Source organism: Oryx dammah, unplaced genomic scaffold, assembly GCF_014754425.2.
Source record: "Oryx dammah isolate SB20612 unplaced genomic scaffold, SCBI_Odam_1.1 HiC_scaffold_18, whole genome shotgun sequence".
NCBI lineage: Eukaryota > Metazoa > Chordata > Mammalia > Artiodactyla > Bovidae > Oryx > Oryx dammah.
In genome coordinates this window covers 94,276,122-94,296,520 of record NW_024070202.1, presented here as the reverse complement: position 1 = coordinate 94,296,520, position 20,399 = coordinate 94,276,122, and the positions used below count along the sequence as shown (strand labels likewise).

The 20,399-nt window shown below is 43.5% G+C and overlaps 1 protein-coding gene across 3 annotated transcripts in view; it reads right to left on the bottom strand.

Annotated features, from left to right (window-relative positions):
• The window catches only part of LOC120877350 (carboxypeptidase A5), a 93,589-nt gene extending 75,407 nt beyond the window's left edge, over positions 1 to 18,182 (bottom strand). The window contains exons 1-2 of one of the 3 annotated variants that reach the window (XM_040259636.1): positions 17,932 to 18,182; positions 15,339 to 15,433 (exon numbers count right to left, since the gene is read on the bottom strand). Coding sequence is in view for 1 of the 3 variants with exons in the window: in XM_040259635.1 (XP_040115569.1) it covers positions 15,339 to 15,448 (110 nt within the window). In the remaining 2 variants the exon portion in view is untranslated. Of the gene's footprint in view, positions 1 to 15,338; positions 15,816 to 17,931 lie in introns of those variants that run through there. The other 2 variants (XR_005724316.1, XM_040259635.1) reach the window with 2 other exon arrangements.
• Positions 18,183 to 20,399: the final 2,217 nt, after the last annotated feature.

Sequence of the window (20,399 nt, the reverse complement as noted above, 5' to 3'; positions counted from 1 at the left end):
AATCTCAAAAACATTATGCTAAGTGAAATAAGCCAGTCATGAGAGGACAAAGTACCATATGATTCCATTTATATGTGGTGCCTAGAATAGGTAAATTCATAGAGACAGAAATAGAATAGAATTACCACAGGCTGGAGAGAGAAAAAACAGGAAGTTGTTGCTTAATGGGTACAGAGTTTCAGTTTGGGATGATGGAAAATTTCTGGAGATCGATGATGGTGATGATTGTACAACACTGTGAATGCACCTAATGCCACTGAACTGCACACTTAAAATGGTTAAAATCATTTTATGATATGTATATTTCACCACAATCTCTTTTAATTTTTAAAGGATGTTGGTAGCATTTGCTTTAAATGGGATTTTAAAAGATAAAGGTTTTTTAAAATAGCAGTTCGCTGTGTTTCAGGGCAACATAAATCAAAGATATAATGTTCCTATATCGGGATTAGAAAAAGAAATAATCATAACCCAATTTTGCTTCTAATCAAAGAGCTTTTAATGGTATTTAGTCCCCAGAGTTCTAATGGGGGCGGTCTCACACATGCTCCATGACTGTCTTCAAGCCAAGCCAAGTCTCTTTTGCTTGTGGCTAAGATCTGATTGGGCTTCCCAGGTGGAACTAGTGGTAAAGAAGCTGCCTGCCATTGCAGGAGACAAGAGAAGATCCCCTGGAGAACAGCATGGCAATCCACTCCAGTATTCTTGCCTAGAGAATCCCATGGACAGAGGAAGCCATACTTTGACCACTTGACGTGAAGAACTGACTCACTGGAAAAGACCTGATGCTGGGAAAGATTGATGGCAGGAGGAGAAGGGGATGACAGAAAATGAGATGGCTGGATGGCATCACTGACTCGATGGACATGAGTTTGAGCAAGCTCCAGGAGTTTGTGATGGACAGGGAAGCCTGGGATCCTGCAGTCCATGGGTCGCAAAGATTTGGACACGACTGAGTGACTGAATTGACTAACTGAACTAAAGATCTGATTGGCTGGCAAGAGGAAGCCATGTCAACCTGCCTGTCTTTCAGTTCAAAGGCAAATGAGTATTTGATGCCAGAGTCATAGGACCAATCAGTAATTTCTCCACTGGCTTGGTCTGAAGAGTAAATGAGAATAAATTCTGGTTATACTATTCCCACTAGCCTCTCACAGCTATGCAACCTCTATATGCAATTCCTTCATTATCAAAAATAAGTCCAGCCCCTATGTGCACGAACCTTGAGAACAGGGATAATTTAGTAGAGGGCCATGATTATGAAAAAAAAAACAAGATTAATTTGAAAAGAAAAAAAGGTGTTATCAAATAGAGACTATATTTAGCCTTCCTTTGGTATTCTTAGGAGCTTCTGGCTTCACCCACCCATTTGAAATCCTGCCTGCTCTCCTCATTGGCATCTTCTACATCTTAGGGAGGCTATGCCACTTCCTTCTTTAGTTGGGTGCTAGGTACAAATATTTTTTCCTCTGGTGGGAGAGGAGGAATCACAAACAAAGGAAGAGAGGGAATTCCCTGGCAGTTCAGTGGTCAGGACTATGTTTTCACTGCCTAGAGTGCAGGTTCAATCCCTGGTCAGGAAACTAAAATCCCATAAGCTGCATGGTATTACTAAAAATAAAATAAAACATTAAAAAAACTAGAGGAAGACATTTGGCCCCTACCCTTAGAGGACTTTCAGCATAAGGACTGAACAGGCTTTGTTCTGATATCAAATAACGTGCCCAGCACCTATATGCGTGGGTGAAATCAAGAATGTGCACCTGTGTAATATGTGGACACTGATATGTGACATATGATAAAGGAAGGAAGCATTAGCCTACAAAGACTTCTGGCAATCATGACTCAGAAGGGCTGAGCAATGGGCCAACTCTGAGGCCCCTTCCATGGAGGGCTGGTAGAGGTCAAACAGGAGATGGCTTGGGAAGAGATGGAGGAAGTCACCTAGTCCCTAAGAATGAGGCTGGGCAAAGGTGAAGACCAGGCAGGTTATACCAGGGGCAAGTAGGACTAGTGGCTAATACTGGGAATTAACACTATGAACTCTTGTTTCTTGAGTCTTTGCCTTCACCCACAGAAGGTGTAGTAGCACCTGGTTATTAACAATTACCAAATATGTTGCTTACTTGAACTATCTTCCTGGGTACCAAGATTACTTACTTACCCCTTTCATGTGGCCACATGACACAGATAATCCCACTAAGAGCTCCACAGTGCACCAAACCCTGGCTTCAGATTCAATCCTGATTCTGCATCATCAGCTAGCCATCATAAGTGATCTAAGGCAATCACTTAATCTGAGTTCCAAATGCTTCTTCTGTCAAAAAAGTATAGTAATACAACTTATTTTGCAGGGCAGTGAGATTTAAATAGGATAATATAATGGTTATGAGTCTATCACTTGTTGAGTGCTTATTAAATGTGTTAAACATTATGCTAAATTGGTTTGTTTAATCCTTACCATGTCACAAGGTAGATATTAGTATTATCCCCATTTTACAGATGAGGAAAACTGATTTCCTCTCTCTGAGGAAATCTCAGAAAGATTACGTGAAGGAGCTGAGGTCATGTACATAGAATAGGCATTCAATAAATGCCAGTTGTGACTATAATCATCAACAAATGACTAAGATTCCACCAAGGGACCATATTACAGATCAGAGGTATCTGGATTAGCTCCATCAGGAAGCTAATTCACTTTAATTCACTCAGTCACGTCTGACTCTTTGCAACCCCACGGAATGTAGCACACCAGGCCTCCCTGTCCATCACCAACTTCCAGAGCTTGCTCAAACTCATGTCCATCGAGTTGGTGATGCCATCCAACCATCTCATCCTCTGCTGTCCCCTTCTCCTCCTGCCCTCAACCTTTCCCAGCACCAGGGTCTTTTCCAGTGAGTCAGTTCTTCACATCAGGTAGCCAAAGTTTTGGAGTTTCAGCTTCAGCATTAGTCCTTCCAATGAATATTCAGGATTGATTTCCTTTAGGATTGACTGGTTTGATCTCCTTGCAGTCCAAGGGACTCTCAAGAGTCTTCTCCAACATCACAGTTCAAAAGCATCAATTGTTCGGCGCTCAGCTTTCTTTATGGTCCAACTCTCACATCCATACATGACTACGGGAAAAACCATAGCTTAGACTAGATGAAACTTTGTTGGCAAAGTGGTGTCTCTGCTTTTTAATATGCTTTCTAGGTTGGTCATAGCTTCTCTTCTAAGGAAAGTGAAAGTGAGTCGCTCAGTCGTATCCGACTCTTTGCGACCCCGTGGACTGTAGCCTACCAGGCTCCTCTGTCCATGGGATTTTCCAGGCAATAGTACTGGAGTAGATTCCCATTTCCTTCTCCAAGGGATCTTCCCAACCCAGGGATTCAACCCAGGTCTCACGCATTGTAGACAGATGCTCTACCGTCTAAGCCACCAGGGAACTCCTTTCTTCTAAGAACCAAACAACTTTTAATTTCATGGCTGCAGTCACCATCTGCAGTGGTTTTGGGGCCCAAGAAAATAAAGTCTGTCATTGTTTCCATTGTTTCCCTATCTATTTGCCATGAAGTGATGGGACCAAATGGTGACTGCAGCCATGAAATTAAAAGACTTCCTGTGGTCATGTATGGGTGTGAGAGTTGGACTGTGAAGAAAGCTGAGCGCCGAAGAATTGATGCTTTTGAACTGTGGTGTTGGAGAAGACTCTTGAGAGTCCCTTGGACTGCAAGGAGATCCAAGCAGTCCATTCTGAAGATCAGCCCTGGGTGTTCTTTGGAGGGAATGATGCTAAAGCTGAAACTCCAATACTTTGGCCACCTCATGAGAAGAGTTGACTCATTGGAAAAGACTCTGATGCTGGGAGGGATTGGGAGCAGGAGGAAAAGGGGACGACAGAGGATGAGATGATTGGATGGCACCACCGACTCGATGGACGTGAGTTTGAGTGAACTCTGGGAGTTGGTGATGGACAGGGAGACCTGGCGTGCTGCAATTCACGGGGTCGCAAAGAGTCAGACATGACTGAGCGACTGAACTGAACTGATGGGACCGGATGCCCTGATCTTAGTTTTTTGAATGCTGAGTTTTAAGTGAGCTTTTTCAGTTCTGGACTGGGTTGCCATTTCCTTCTCCAGGGGATCTTCCCAACCCAGGGATCGAACCCAAGTCTCCTGCATCGCAGGCAGATTCTTTACCTACCGAGCTATCAGGGAAGCCCCCTGTTGCCCTCCCTCATTGCAAACCCCTTCCGCTGCCTAACATCTCCCTCCCATCCGCTGCCCAGGGCTTTTCCTACTTCAAATGGTCTCCTTATTTTCCTGTTCCAACTGCCCTATCTATGTTAACTATCTCTAAGTCTCTCTGCAGAATCCCAGAGCCACACAGCCCAACACTTATAGGACATCACCACCTGAAAAACACCACCATTATCTCAATCTCAATAATCCAAAGTCGAACTCATTATCTTTCCAACCTCACCCCTCCTTCACCTTCCTGGATATCTCCCTCAGTTAATGGCACCATTCAGTGACCATCAGTGAGAAACACTCCACTTCTAATAAATGACAGAAGCCTTTTGATTTTACCCTCTAAATGTTTCCCTTCCATCCGCACTGGCCTCAGAAAGTCTAACAGCAAGCTCCCAAGCTCTATTCCTGCCACTGTTATTATTCCTGACTTGTCCTCCTCTGTTTCGCCTAACTCTTCATGGACAAATGGCTGCAACAGTCTTTCCACTGAAATCTCTGTGTGCTCTTAAAGAGCCACAGCCATTCTGTCCCTAAACAGTCCATGGGTTTATTTAGGGTGTGAGCCTCTTTTAGCCAAGCCATGTGTAACTAATAAAAAGTGATCATTTAGGACCAAGTCTTGATCAATGCCCATTCTCAGGCAAGGGGATACCACATAATGAGAGTGAGCCATAAGAATCATGACAAACAGAGCAGGAAACACAGAACTTTGCTCTAAATACAGGGTAACTAGCAGGAAACCCAGAACTTTGCTCTAAATACAGGGTAACTAACAGGAAACCTAGAACTTTGCTCTAAATTCAGGGCAACTAGCAGGAAACCCAGAACTTTGCTCTAAATACAGGGTCAGCTCAGTTCAGTTTAGTCACTCAGTCACATTGGACTCTTTGCGACCCCATGAACCGCAGCACGCCAGGCCTCCCCATCCATCCCGGACAACTCCCGGAGTCCACCCAATCCCATGTCCATTGAGTCGGTGATGCCATCCAACTATCTCATCCTCTCATCCCTTCTCCTCCTGCCCTCAACCTTTTCCAGCATCAGGGTCTTTTCAAATGAGTCAGCTCTTTGCATGAGGTGGCCAAAGTATGGGAGTTTCAGCTTCAACATTAGTCCTTCCAATGAACACCCAGGACTGATCTCCTTTAGGATGGACTGGTTGGATCTCCTTGCAGTCCAAGGGACTCTCAAGAGTCTTCTCCAGTAAAATAAAAAATAAATAATTTAAAAAAAAAAAAAGAGTCTTCTCCAACACCACAGTTCAAAAGCATCAATTCTTCGGCGCTCAGCTTTCTTTATAGTCCAAATCTCACATCCACACATGACCAATGGAAAAAACCATAGTCTTAACTAGACGGACTGCTGTTGGCAAATTAATGTCTCTGCTTTTTAATATGCTGTCTAGGTTGGTCATAACTTTCCTTCCAAGGAGTAAGCGTCTTTTAATTTCATGGCTTCAATCACCATCTACAGTGATTTTAGAGCCCAGAAAAATAAAGTCAGCCACTGTTTCCACAGCTTCCCCATCTATTTGCCATGAAGTGATGGGATCAGATGCCACGATCTTAGTTTTATGAATGTTGAACTTTAAACCAACTTTTTCACTCTCCTCTTTCACTTTCATCAGGAGGCTCTTTGGTTCTTCTTCACTTTCTGCCATAAGAGTGGTGTCATCTGCATATCTGAGGTTACTGATATTTCTCCTGGCAATCTTGATTCCAGCTTGTGCTTCTTCCAGCCCAGCGTTTCTCATGATGTACTCTGCATATCAGTTAAATAAGTAGAGTGACAATGTACAGCCTTAATGTACTCCTTTTCCTATTTGGAACCAGTCTGTTGTTCCATGTCCAGTTCTAACTGTTGCTTCCTGACCTGCATACAGATTTCTCAAGAGCAGGTCAGGTGGTCTGGTATTCCCATCTCTCTCAGAATTTTCCACAGTTTCTTGTGATCCACACAGTCAAAGGCTTTGGCATAGTCAATAAAGCAGAAATAGATGTTTTTCTGGAACTCTCTTGCTTTCTCCATGATGCAGTGGATGTTGGCAATTTGATCTCTGGTTCCTCTGCCTTTTCTAAAACCAGCTTGAACATCTGGAAGTTCACAGTTCACGTATTGCTGAAGCCTGGCTTGGAGAATTTTGAGTTTACTTTAGTAGCATGTAAACCCTTCTACTCCTTGGAAGAAAAGTTATGACCAACCTAGATAGCATATTCAAAAGCAGAGACATTACTTTGCCGACTAAGGTCTGTCTAGTCAAGGCTATGGTTTTTCCAGTGGTCATGTATGGATGTGAGAGTTGGACTGTGAAGAAAGCTGAGCACCAAAGAATTGATGCTTTTGAAGTGTGGTGTTGGAGAAGACTCCTGAGAGTCCCTTGGACTGCAAGGAGATCCAACCAGTCCATTCTGAAGGAGATCAGCCCTGGGATTTCTTTGGAAGGAATGATGCTAAAGCTGAAACTCCAGTACTTTGGCCACCTCATGCGAAGAGTTGACTCATTGGAAAAGACTCTGATGCTGGGAGGGATTGGGGGCAGGAGAAGGGGACAACAGAGGATGAGATAGCTGGATGGCATCACTGACTCAATGGACGTGAGTCTGAGTGAACTCCGGGAGTTGGTGATGGACAGGGAGACCTGGCGTGCTGCTATTCATGGGGTCGCAAAGAGTGGGACACGACTGAGTGACTGAAGTGAACTGAAACCCTTCTCTGGTGGCTCAGAGGATAAAGTGTTTGCCTGCAATTCGGGAGACCCAGGTTCAATCCCTGGGTTGGGAAGATCCCCTGGAGAAGGAAATGGGAACCCACTCCAGTATTCGTGCCTGGAGAACCCCATGGACAGAGGAGCCTGGTGGGCTACAGTCCATGGGGTCACAAAGAGTCAGACACGACTGAGTGACTTCACTTACTAGCGTGTGAGACGAGTGCAATTGTGTGGTAGTTTGAGCACTCTTTGGCATTATCTTTCTTTGGGATTGGAATGAAAACTGACCTTTCCCAGTCCCATGGCTACTGCTGAGTTTTCCAAATTTGCTGGCATATTGAGTGCAGCACTTTCACAGCATCATCTTTCAGGATTTGAAATAGCTCAACTGTAATTCCATCACCTCCACTAGCTTTGTTCGTAGTGATGCTTTCTAAGGCCCACTTGACTTCACATTCCAGGATGTCTGGCTCTAGGTGAGAGATCACACCATCGTGATTATCTAAGTCATGAAGATCTTTTTGTACAGTTCTTCTGTGTGTTCTTGCCACCTCTTCTTAATATCTTCTGCTTCTGTTAGGTCCATACCATTTCCGTCTTTTATTGAGCCCATCTTTGTATAAAATATTCCCTTGGTATCTCTAATTTTCTTGAAGAGATCTCTAGTCTTTCCCATTCTATTATTTTCCTCTATTTCTTTGCATTGATCAGGGTAACTAGCAGGAAACCCAGAACTTTGCTTTAAATACAGGGTAACCAGCAAGAAACATAGACCTTTGCTCTAAATACAGAGTAACTATCTCCTGGAAGAGATCTAGCCTCACAGAAGAATATTGGGTAAGGCTGGGTTTCATGTACTTTTAAGGTCTATTCGATTTTATATCAGTGCATTTAAAGGCTTTTATCATAAATTACATGGTGCCTGCTAGCTTAGTAGGCAAAGACACATTCTGTTCAGTTCAGTTCAGTCACTCAGTTGTGTCCGACTCTTTGCAACCCCACGAATCGCAGCACGCCAGGTCTCCCTGTCCATCACCAACTCCCGGAGTTCACTCAGACTCACCTCCATCGAGTCAGTGATGCCATCCAGCCATCTCATCCTCTGTTGTCCCCTTCTCCTGCTGCCCCCAATCCCTCCCAGCATCAGAGTCTTTTCCAATGAGTCAAATCTTTGCATGAGGTGGCCAAAGTACTGGAGTTTCAGCTTTAGCATCATTCCTTCCAAAGAAATCCCAGGGCTGATCTCCTTCAGAATGGACTAGTTGGATTTCCTTGCAGTCCAAGGGTCTCTCAAGAGTCTTCTCCAACACCACAGTTCAAAAGCATCAATTCTTTGGTGCTCAGCTTTCTTCACAGTCCAACTCTCACATCCATACATGACTACTGGAAAAACCATAGCCTTGACTAGACGGACCTTTGTTGGCGAAGTAATGTCTCTGCTTTTGAATATACTATCTGGGTTGGTCATAACTTTTCTTCCAAGGAGTAAGCGTCTTTTAATTTCATGGCTGCAGTCACCATCTGCAGTGATTTTGGAGCCCCCCAAAATAAAGTCTGACACTGTTTCCACTGTTTCCCCATCTATTTCCCATGAAGTGATGGGACCAGACGCCATGATCTTCGTTTTCTGAATGTTGAGCTTTAAGCCAACTTTTTCACTCTCTCTCCTCTTTCACTTTCATCAAGAGGCTTTTTAGTTCCTCTTCACTTTCTGCCATAAGGGTGGTGTCATCTGCATATCTGAGGTTACTGATATTTCTCCCGGCAATCTTGATTCCAGCTTGTGCTTCTTCCAGTCCAGCGTTTCTCATGATGTACTCTGCATATAAGTTAAACAAGCAGGGTGACAATATACAGCCTTGACGTACTCTTTTTCCTATTTGGAACCAGTCTATTGTTCTATATCCAGTTCTAACTGTTGCTTCCTGACCTGCATACAGATTTCTCGAGATATCTACATTTGACTGAGGACATAGGTTGCACTTTGTATTTGGAGCTGTTCAGGCTTGCTAGAGTTTGCGCTGCCTTTGGGGCACATCACTCTAGAGTGAGGGAACCAGGTAAAATTGGGTGAATAGTGCTTGTTTCTTGGCAAAACAGAAGCCCAATAGCAGAATGTAAAAGGGACAGTCTGATGAATTGGACTCTGGTTAATTAAGCATAACATTGTTTTTGTTTCAATCATTTTCACTGGGAAGTGAGCACAAGTTTACGTCTTTTGACTCTGAAAGTGCAATAGACCCTCATTGTTTATTTGATCATCCAGGTGTTTGCAATAAATACACCAGAATCATTATTGTGCCACCAGCTTTCCTCAGTCAGGAGTATGGGAGGAAAGAGAGTGGGAGTAAGGGGCTAAAGAGAATGTGTACTGACCTAAGGATGTACCCTGGAAGTTGGGGTTTTTTTCTTTTTAACTCAATCCCTGTTGTTGATGTTCAGTTGCCAAGTCTTGTCTGACTCTCTGCAACCCCATGAACTGCAGCACGCCACGCTTCCCTGTCCCTCACCATCTCAGAGTTTGCCCAAGTTTATGTCCATTAAATTGGTGATCCTTACATTGGCTTATTTCCCTATGATTGTCTCTTTTTCCAAGAAGTAAAGCTCAACAAAGTATTTTCCATTATTTGAGGGTTCCAATTTTGACTGACGGAGGCTTTACTGTCCTTTCTAGGGATAATTCAAGGTCTTGAACTTGGATTCAGGAAAACAACTGTACAATTACCAGATGGGGAAAACCTGGCTGGGCGGAATCCTCAGAGACCCTGGGGGTTTCAGCTGTCAGTGAGCCCAGCATGAGTCAATGGCATGACACCACTGCCAAAAAACGAATATGACCCTCAACCCATCCCCTAAGCTGGATGAGGGCAGTTATGGTTATGCTCTGCTCTGTGCTTGTTAACATCCACAAGTTCTTCATTCACTTCCGGGAGCTGCCCTTGAAGAATAGAGACAAACCAAAGGACATTCATGAGATAGCAACCAGAAGGGTGAGGGGAGTTAGAACCATATTCTTGAGAGCTTGAAGGGACCAGGGTACTTAGTTAGGATAAGGAAAAACCTAGCAGAAGCAGTCTACTAATCTTTAAGTAATTAATGAATTTGTCTCTGAAGGGAAATAAGCTTGCTCTCTGGAGCAAGACAGTAAACCAAGGCTGATACATGAAAAACATAAGCAGAGGGTTTGAGCTCACTATAAGACAGAATTCAAACAATCTAATCTTCCCAACATGGAATAGGCTGCCTTAGAGACAGGGAGTGATCCAATTATGGGCTGGAGGACTATTTGGTAGAGATGAAAACACCAGGTTTGGATAATTTAAGGATATCTAGAGTTACTAAAGGGCTTCCCACGTGACTCTAGTTGTAAAGAATCCACCTGCCAAGGCAGGAGACATAAAAAACTCGGGTTCTATCCCTGAGTTGAGTCAGGAAGATCCCTTGAAGGAGGGCATGGCAACCTACTCCAGTATTCTGGAGAATACTGGACAGAGGTGCCTGGCTGGTTACAGTCTATAGGGTCACAAAGAGATGGACATGACTGAAGCGACTTAGCACATGCACAGAGCTACTAAAAGTACCTTTGACTTTCAACCCTGACATTCTTTTTTCCCTGATTCAATGTTGAGTGGTAACATTCACTATCAAACCCTGAAAATTGCATAACAGAACTGAAATACAACTATGAGATAAAAGATATGCCTGAATTGGAATAATCTATTCCATTTCTGCTAGCTGCTGACAACAATCTACTTGAAACGGAAAGTCCATAACCAGTGTTTTAAATCTTTGCCTAAGTCACAGTCTTCTCAGAGGTTGGACATATTATGTTTCATTCATCTTTGTAACCTGTCACTAGTCCACCCAGATCTCAATACCTATCTTTATGACTGAAACTTAACCTGTCCACACCATGGATGTTTGTTTCCAAGCTGAAATGAAGTTTCAGAAACTTAACAGCTCGTCAAAGTTATGTGACTTGGCACACGTATACTCAAAGGGGAACATCAGCAGCTGTGAGTAGCTGTGGAAGGTAATGAAGCCCTTGACTTTCCCATGACTCGATGAAGTCCACTATGGATTTCACTTCAACTTCAGAGTTGGCACTGGGTCCATGGTATGAGTCGGAGCCAAGAGTTGTTGCTGGCTCCAGGTTCAGATAGGATGTGGAAGAAGCCAAGTGAGAACAGTGAGCTTTAAGAGGACAGTGTATAGAGGCAGTTACCATGCACCACTCCGTTCCTCCTCTGGAAATCAGAGCAAGATTGTCATGGTATTAAATTGAGATACTACCTAAAGGCACAGTCAGAAAACCTAACTTAAGAGAATCTGGACATATCTCTCCTCTTTAAAAACATGGTTCCTCTATATGGCAGAAAGAGCAAGTTAAATCATCTCCCCTCTGTGGGCGTTGTTGGAAGAAAAGCTAGATTTAACATTATAGATGGAATTCCTGCATCGGGTGGGGGTTGAGCAAGCTCATTTTCTGGGATTTCTTCCAATTCTTAGAGCCCAAGAGTAGAAGATTCTATGCATCTGTACTTCTAAGTCACAAACTCACAAATGCAAAGAACCTCTGAAACCCTTTCTGTGGTAAGGAAATCACAGCCACCGTCGACAGCAAAGCTACCTTTGGCCTCACTTTCTCAGCTACAGCAGTTACTTATGACCACTGAAGTGGGCCCACTGTGGCCTGGCCAGGGTTAGAGAAACTTTGAGGGGACAGGTGGAGGCTGGGACTCCCCAGGATCTCTAATCAATATGGACAAAGTATATATGCAACCTATCATCTCATTTTGAGAATATTTAATAAGAACAACATCCCAGGAAAAAGTCTGACTTTGAATTGCTGGACATCGTTCAACATTTTGGATCTGATGCTTTGATATTTTTATTTCTGACACTTTAAAAAAAAAAAAAAGGAGAGAAAAGAAAAGAAAAAATTGGTAAAAGTAATGAATGAAGTTACCACTCATCCATATCCTGTCACAGCTCCTTAGGGTATCCTTTCTTGGTTCAATGATTCTCATTAATTCATGTGTCTTACAAGTATTTATTGATTGCTTTCTATGTGCCAGACACTGTGTCAGGTGTTAGGAACACTATTTCTAACTGCACTATTACATCTAATGAGGAAAAACCAAACTCAGCTTAACTGTGATTAGAGAAACATAAGGGGTTTTAACTGGTGCCTGAAAGCAAAAAGAAGCCCCCCCTCAATCAGCCTTTCGGCATTAGACCCTCAAAAATCAGAGCTGCAGGTCAACAAAGGCAGAGTAGGAAGTGAGTATTTTCTCTTTGAATCTATTTTGATTTGTACTTCATTTTAGTTTTCCTTCTCGAAGCATCCATGGATGATGTAGTGCTTCTCCTCTTTTAGATCCCAACCCCCTCTAGTGGTTGGTTCAGGGCTGCCTGAGCCTTCCTGCCAGCATACAAAGTCTTTGCTCTGGAAGATCAGAAGCTGAGCTGGGATACAGCTTATGTGAAAACCAAGATGTGAGACAAAACTATATTAAATGCTCCTCAAACTCAGTGACAGCACTGCGAGTCTGTGAACAGAACTTAGTGAAGTGGTTTTTTTTTCCTTCAGATAGATTTTTAAATAGCTTCAATCCTGAATGGGCTAAGCAGGCTGACAGCAATGCAGAGCCATGCAAATAGCTAGCTGTTGTCTATCAGACAACATCTGACCATCCCCAGAGGCAAGCCCCTGTGCTCAACCTCCAAACCCAAGTCTAAGTTCTGGTTTGAATCAGCACCAACACAGAGGTTTCCAGATACCTTCCACCGGATCTTCCCCCACATACAAATCTTTTAAATACAATGGAAAGACAACACAGAAAAAAAAAAAAAAGATGGCTGTTCAGTCTGATGAGAAGGTTCCTTTAGAATTCTGTTCATTGCTCTCGTTTCCTCCCTGGAAGGCCCGTTGGAACTGCACTGATGTCCTCCTTTGCCGATAGAGTGACCAGTAGTCTTCACACAGGGTTCTGCTTGGAGCTGCTCAGCCACGGCTGTCTCACTGATGCAAGAAGTAAATAATCTCTCCATCTCCTCAAATGAATACCTGCCTCTAACCATGTTCTGTAGAACTATAGTCCCACAAATGTTAACAATACAGTAACAAAAAACAAGAGCAACAGAAAACAAAAATTAAAAAGAAAAAAGGTGGGGAGAGAACAAGGGTTTTGTGATAGAACATTTTGGGAAAATATAGGGTTAAACTGGCTAATTTACTTCAGAGCTCCTAAAGGTGTTTTTTTGTTTTTTTAAAAATGCTTTAAAGTTTTTAATGAAGTGCCAAAAGAGGGACACCGTGGACTGTATTTCTCAAACTTGACTGTGGAACCCTTTATTCTCATGAGATGAGTACTAGTATTTGTACAAGTTCCTTTTGAACACGCATTGAAAAACACTATGGTAGTTGGCTCTCTCCAAAAATAAACCTGAAGCTCTGATTCATTTTTAATATACGTGGGTCACAGTTGCCATAATGGTGTTCTGTAATGAGATTTTAAAAGAAAAACTACAAAACTCCTTTTTGTGATATTACAGAGGATTTCTACAGATTTTAAGTAAAATGCCAGATGCATTGTACTGCCTACGTAAATCCTTACAGCAATCTAATTGTCAGCAGGTAACATCCGCCTCCTCTTTTCTATCAATCCTACCACAAAAAAGCAGAGACAATTGGAACAAATCTCCTAGGTGACTCACAGTGAACACTGAACTCTAATAGCCCAGCCTAACAGCTGAAATGGGCTCTGATTCAGGCAATACGGAAAGATAGCATGTGCTAGGAAAAGAAATGATTATAAATATCACTATATGCCTCATTTCTGGGCCACAACTAAGAGATAAGGCATTTTGTTTAGAGTAAGTCAGAAACAGAAAGATCACTTTTATTTTGTTTTGAAGTTCCTACACATCTCTTTAGATTCTTGTTGAAGAGAAAAAGTCAAGCTTACTTTGAGAGAACACATAGCCATTGGGGTTGGTGACCCGAAACAGGAAGATATCCATCATATCCAATCAAAGTGATGAATGGATCATTTCCCTAATCAGAGGCAATCTGAGCAGAGACAACAACATATATGTCAATCTCATACTCCCCTTTCACCAGGGAACAGAGAAGAGACTATTAAGGCAATGTGTTTTTTCCAAACATGAACTATCACTAAAGGTCAGTGAGAGTCTTCCAGGACTACAGCCCATCTCCAGTTAACATACTTTATGTGCCAAAGTCGATACTTCTACTTCCAGTCAGAATAATTTACTTATATTAAATAAAAATCAGATATCACTTATCCATTCTCTCTTAAAAGCAGAATTCTTCCAATTAATTTTGGTGAGGCATTTTGCAATGCTGGGGAATGGTGTATGCAGCTTATAGGGGATCTGTGAACCAAAGAAATTTTTTCAGTTTCCTAGTTTTCTTAATCACCACACAGACTATAGCTTCCCCAAAGTACTCACAACCAACATCAGATTACTAAAATATGCAGACTTTTCTAAAGATCCAGAGAACCGGTTAAATTCCATTTGGGGAATTACATTTCTACTTGTGATCAATTGCAGTAGAGTTGAAGTTTCTGCTGGATTAAAATTTATTCATTTCCTGTGCTCAGCCATCCTAAGGCATTATTATTCAACTGTTAAATATCCATTTCATAATACCCTAAAGGTAACCGAATTTTAATTGAAGGGGAAAATGTATCAGCCAGTATGCACGTGGTTGCACATGCTTGAATGATCTGATATGGATTGATTTCCTTTGCTCATGAATTAACATTCTGATTTATAGCATGTCATTTTTGAACTACTTAAGAAATACCACAGTAGGTCACACCCAGCACGGTGTCCTGACTCCAATGTCAATGAACATGTGGAAGAGAGGTATCACTACACCCTAACTTTAAATCAGACTTGGAAAATTTTCAGAACAACCTGAAAACCCTTAACAAGTTCCACTTCAGATTTGCAGGTCAAAGTAAACTCTTATAGCTCCTATTTACATTTTCTATCTGAGCTCCTTTTGTGATTATATACATTTCTAGTACACTGTGCCATAGCCCTCCGAACTCCATGCAGCAAAGCAATTTTCTCTAGTCTGTTCTTAGGCTGAAATCCGACCCACCCTCTTAATCTCTTCTAGCTTGATCTTTTAACAGAGCACATGGTGGCCAGCAGGCCAGAGGAAGACTGGGGTGCATGCTAGGGTGCTGGGTGGGGCAATATCAAATTAGGTTTGAATAGGTCTATTTCCTGCCTTGTGACAAGAGAGGAGGTTGGGATGACAGTGTTAGCTGTTAGGACCACAGATATTGCTTTGAGTTTAGGCGGGGCCTGACCCCAGAAAGACATAATAATCGGGGGATTGGGGGCAAAATTACCTTATTTGCAGTCCACAGCACAGTAGCTTGTGTAACTCACTGGCAGGCTTGGATCCAGGCTTGGATCCCGTGTATGTCCTCCCTCCCGTGCTGAGCTGAAAAAGGAGCATGGAAATGGGAATGGCTTCACTGCTGCAGAACCCTTGTCTGTTCCTCTTCCTGTACTTGATGTGGTTGAGGAGAAGGAGGTGTAGACAGTGGTGCTGTCGATTAACTTTCCATTTAAAGTGGGTTTTGTTTTTGTTTTTGGTCCCCTTCCTTTAATGTAAACTTAAATTCTAGCTAACAAGAGGAACATCCTTTGATGTTCGTAAAAAATCATTGTGGGAAACATGATGACATGGAAATATGTTCATCGTATGTTTTAAATTTTTAAAAATAGATTATCAAATAGTAAGTGCCATTTGTAAAAGGCTAGCTCATGTGTATGTATATATATACGTACAACATACAAATACAGGAGGAAAAGGGGATCTGGAAAAGAGAAAAAGAAATAGATACACAACAAAATGTTAATGGTTAACAATCCCATAATTGTAGAATTAGTAAAATAGGGATGTTTTTCATTTTTTCTCTATTCTACATTTTTTGCAATGATTGTATTATTTTTGTAATAAAAATGCTTTCGAGACCTTCATAAAACCAGGATGGTAAGCTCCGGAGGTGCTTTCCAGAGTTTAAATTTTATGATCTAAGTGGCTCAGTTTTATTTGGAACAGTGGCTTTGCCAATTGGATCAGTAAATGGGGAGGAAAAGATTATTTTTGCACTATCAACTTCTGTCTTCGTGCAGCGTTCTAAACATCACAGATAAGGTAAATGAGAAATGCAAATCCTTGCTAAAAATAACTTTTCACGCGCTTTGGAAGTTTTAGTTTAAAATGTTTTGCGCTTTTTCCTCTGAAGAAGGGGTCAAATGCAAAAAAATGGGAAACTTCCGGAAACAATATTTTCAAGCATGAACCAAGGAACCATCCGGGAGAAGAAAAGGCCTGGAAAGTTCAAGCGGGGAAGAGAATCTGGGGTTTCTTGATCCCGTTGTAGGAGAAACCGGGAAAAGGAAACAGAAAGAAAAGAAGGTAGTAAATATGAGCAAATGTGTCACGGAGTCATAGAGTAGGCAAAGCACTCCTCCGAGGCCTGCTTTCTGAGAACTGCTCTGGAGATATCCATCTGTCCCAGTGAGTCCGTTGGTTCTCAGCCATAATGTTCCCAAATTTAGCAGGGAGTTGTGACATTATCTTTTTTTTTTTTTTTCTTAACGAACTCTTTCTAGGAAATAATTTTCACTCTTTTTAAAGGCAAGGTGAAAAAGCTTAAAATTATCAGCACTGAGACTTGCCAGCGCTTACAGGTTGGAGTAAAACCATAACCTTTTCCAGCTCGCACCTAAAAAATGCCTCCATTTTTGGGCAGTTGCCTTTGCCATTTAGTTGCCCGTCATCCCGCATCATGGGAAGAACTCTTTTGGTTTTAACTGCGGCTCGGGCAAGTACTTGGGGCTTTTCTTTCTTCTTTCTTAAACTCCTGGTTGAAAGAAAAAAAAAAAGGAACAACAACAAAAAAAAACAACACCCCAAGGTACAGAACTGCTACCTTGATTAATTACAGAATTCCTCCTCCCATCCTCCCTAACCCTCGGGATCCGCACTACCTCACGCATCCCCCGCTCACGCGGGGGCCCACACCACCTTCCCAGCTCTCCTCACCCTGGGTCCCACGCCACCTCCTCCTTCCTCTGTTCCTATTGGCGCATACGCCCCTGTTTCCCTGAGAGCAAATCTATCAAGAGGAGAGCATTAATTCACTCCTGCAGACCTGCGTCAGCTTGCGCAGTTAAGAGAAAAGAAAAGCGAGGGGGGCGGGGGTAGTAAGGAGGTGAATACTCAAAACCAGCAAGGACCGGTTGGGGAGGGGGAGCGGCGAGGGGAAAAACAGCTCTGCGGGCGAAGCTGGGACTGACAGCTCGCCTGGGAGGAGCAGGATTCTAGAAGCATCGGGAAGAAAAAAATCAGCGCTGCACCCGTGTACCTTGAAGCATGTTCATGGGCCGGTTTTTTTTAAAAGAATAGCCAGTGTTCAGTTTGCTCCCTAGACTAGGGTGCTCAGCAACCGAGGTTACCCACTTCTTGGGAAATCTGAAATGGTTTAAGATGCAGAAACATATTTGCAAATAATCATTAAGTGACTTTTCTCTCTCCTCCATTTCCAGTCCCTGCTTGCGGGAATGGAGAGGGCTGCGCGGCAGATGCTGTGGGGCTGGGGACGCTGGAATCGAAGCTAAGCGATGATGAGTCACCGGACATCCGCAGTGGCTGGGAAAGGGGAAGCCATTTTGCCGCAGCAGAGCCGGCTATTTCCAGTTTCGTGCTTCAAGCAAGATGGTACTGCTCGGCCTATGGTTTGCCTCAGCCCAGCTCGAGGTGAACTAGCCAGCCAGAAAGCCTTTTGCCCTCACTAGCAGAAGAGCACATAATGGGAATGGTACACACACATCCCTCCCCACGCCCCCCTCCCTCCCCCGCTCCACACACACCACCACCAAAAAAAAAAAAAAAAAAAGTGGATTTAGAGGTATGCGCTGGCAACCCACCGAAGTATTCTTGCCTAGAGAATTCCATGGACAGAGGAGCCTGGCCGGCTACAGTCCATGGTGTCTCAAGAGTCCCACACGACTCAGCGACTAAACCAAACCACCGCTACAAAACACACCAAGGCTGGGTCAAGGCAGGGCGGCGGGGTGCCTGCCTCAGAGGCACGTCTGCCACCAGCTACTTCAGCTCCTGTTTGCAGGGCTGATTGCAAGTCTGTGCAGCTGGGGCACCCAAGCTGTGTCCATTGCTGGGACTGAGACATGTCTGGGCCTGTCTGAATAGGGATCAGCATGAAGCGGCCGCTGCAGCTGTTGCCAACATTTGCTCTCCGCAGGACGCAGACACCAGTTTGTCAGGCCGGGCCGAGAAGAGAGCACATCGTGTTTCCATCACTCCGTTCTTCTCTCTCAGTCTCTGTACTGGTCCATAGTTCCTACTCTGAAAACCCTCAGGTTTCAAATTAAGAATCTGGGGACTGGGTGCAATTTTAGAAAACTAGGAAGGTGTATTTTACACACGTGGCAGTACTTCATCCTCAAACACGTTAATATTTCTGGCAGTGAAACAACTAGTGGCAAGTCAGTTCTGGTCAGGTTTTTGCCCCTAAATGAGTTAGGTCAGGTCAGGGTTTGCCACCAAATAAATCTGGAGGAAAAGAAGTGTTTTCAGAATTCTTTGTATTTTAGAATTGCAGATTTGGGGAATCATTTCCTACCACATATCTCCTCCCTAGCTTTTTCCTGCTCCCCCAGCACTCCCCTTAAGGCGCCAACCCCCCATCTCCTCGTCCCCTCCCCCAACCTACCTGGCAAATCAGTGCAGATCCTGTGCCGCCCCCTCCGGCCAAGAAAAGTTCTGTGTCACAGAGGCAAGTGCAGCACTGTCCAGGTGATCCAGATGAAGGGGGCCTTTCTTCACACCAACAAAACAGGAGAGATGGCACACGACTTGGCTGCTATCAAGTCTGGGAGCGTTTGGCATGTTGGGAGACTCTGCCGTGGCTGTAAGTCAGAGTATCAAGGTGTCCCTGGATTCTATCATCAATGGCAGCCAGGAAGCACAGCTCTCTGATGGGTTGTGGGTAGCAAGGTCAGAGTTCAGCAAGGGAAACTTGAGGGGAGAGGATAAGCATGAGAGGCTGTTTTGTGCTAACTTAAGCTGCTCCTGGATGCTTCTAAATAAGGCAGTGGCTGCTGGGATGGGCAGGTGGGCTTCAGGGCCTGACTTAAGGCGGTGACACTGATACTGGCTGTAAAATCTTAGGGCAGCTTGGAGAAGTCAGAAAATAACATGAGTGTAATTTCCAGTAAATCATGAAGTGGAACCACAGGCCTTATCAGAGTAGAGCATGGCCCATTTCTCTGATGTTCATGTTGAAACACCTGCCTTTTCCAATGTATGATAAGTTTCAAAGTTGAAGTTACCATTCCATTCTTTTCTCTAAGTAACATTTCTTCATTCTGCTTGTCAAATAGAACCTAAGATCAGATCACAGTCACACGAATGAGTGGTTTATAGCAATGCATTTGAATCTACAATTGTGAAGGAAATGGTGATACCCAGTCCCAAGCATTCTTTCTGTCCTATAGGTGTTGGGGTCACATCTTTCCCATATTCTGGCAGCACCCTAAAATGGGCTGGGACATTAATGGGTCTTATGGCCAGACAGATGCTGTGAATATAGGATGACAGTCAGTCCTGTGATTGTCTTATGGCTTATTCTCCCTTTCCAGGAACCCAGAGTCTGAGATAATCTCAAAAACTAAATGAGGGGGCTTCTGTGGTGGCTCAGCGGTAAAGAACCCATCTGCCACTGCAAGAGAAACAGGTTCCATCCCTGAGCTGGAAAGATTTCATATCCTGTGGAGCAGCTAAGCCCAGTGTGCCACAACTGTTGAGCCTGTGCTCTAGAGCCCGGGAGATACAATTGCTGAGCCCACCCGCTGCAACTGAAGCCCGAATGCCCTAGAGCTCCTGCTCTACAACAAGAGAAGCCACAGCAGTGAGAAGCCCGAGTGCTACAACTAGACAATAACCCCTCTCCCCAGCTCACAACTAGAGAAAGCCCGTGTGCACCAACGAAGACCCAGCACAGCCAAAAATAAATTAATTAAATTATTAAAAAAAAAAAAAAACTAAATGAGGACCTCCCTGATGGTCCACTGGTTAAGAAACTGCTTGCCAGTGCAGGGGACACTGGTTTGATCCCTGTGTGCCACAATTACTGAAACCCACTCACCATAGAGCTAGTGCTCTGCAACTAGAGAAGCCACTGCAATGAGAAGCTTGCACATCACAACTAGAGAGTAGCCCCCACTTGCTGCAACTAGAGAAAGCCCGTGTGCAGCAAAAAAGACCCAGCACAGCCACAAATAAATAAAACTAAATGAATAACATCTTACTTTTACCTACTTTGAGTCACACTCTTCTGATTGCACTTTGTTTTTCATGTCAGAGGCTCTTTTTT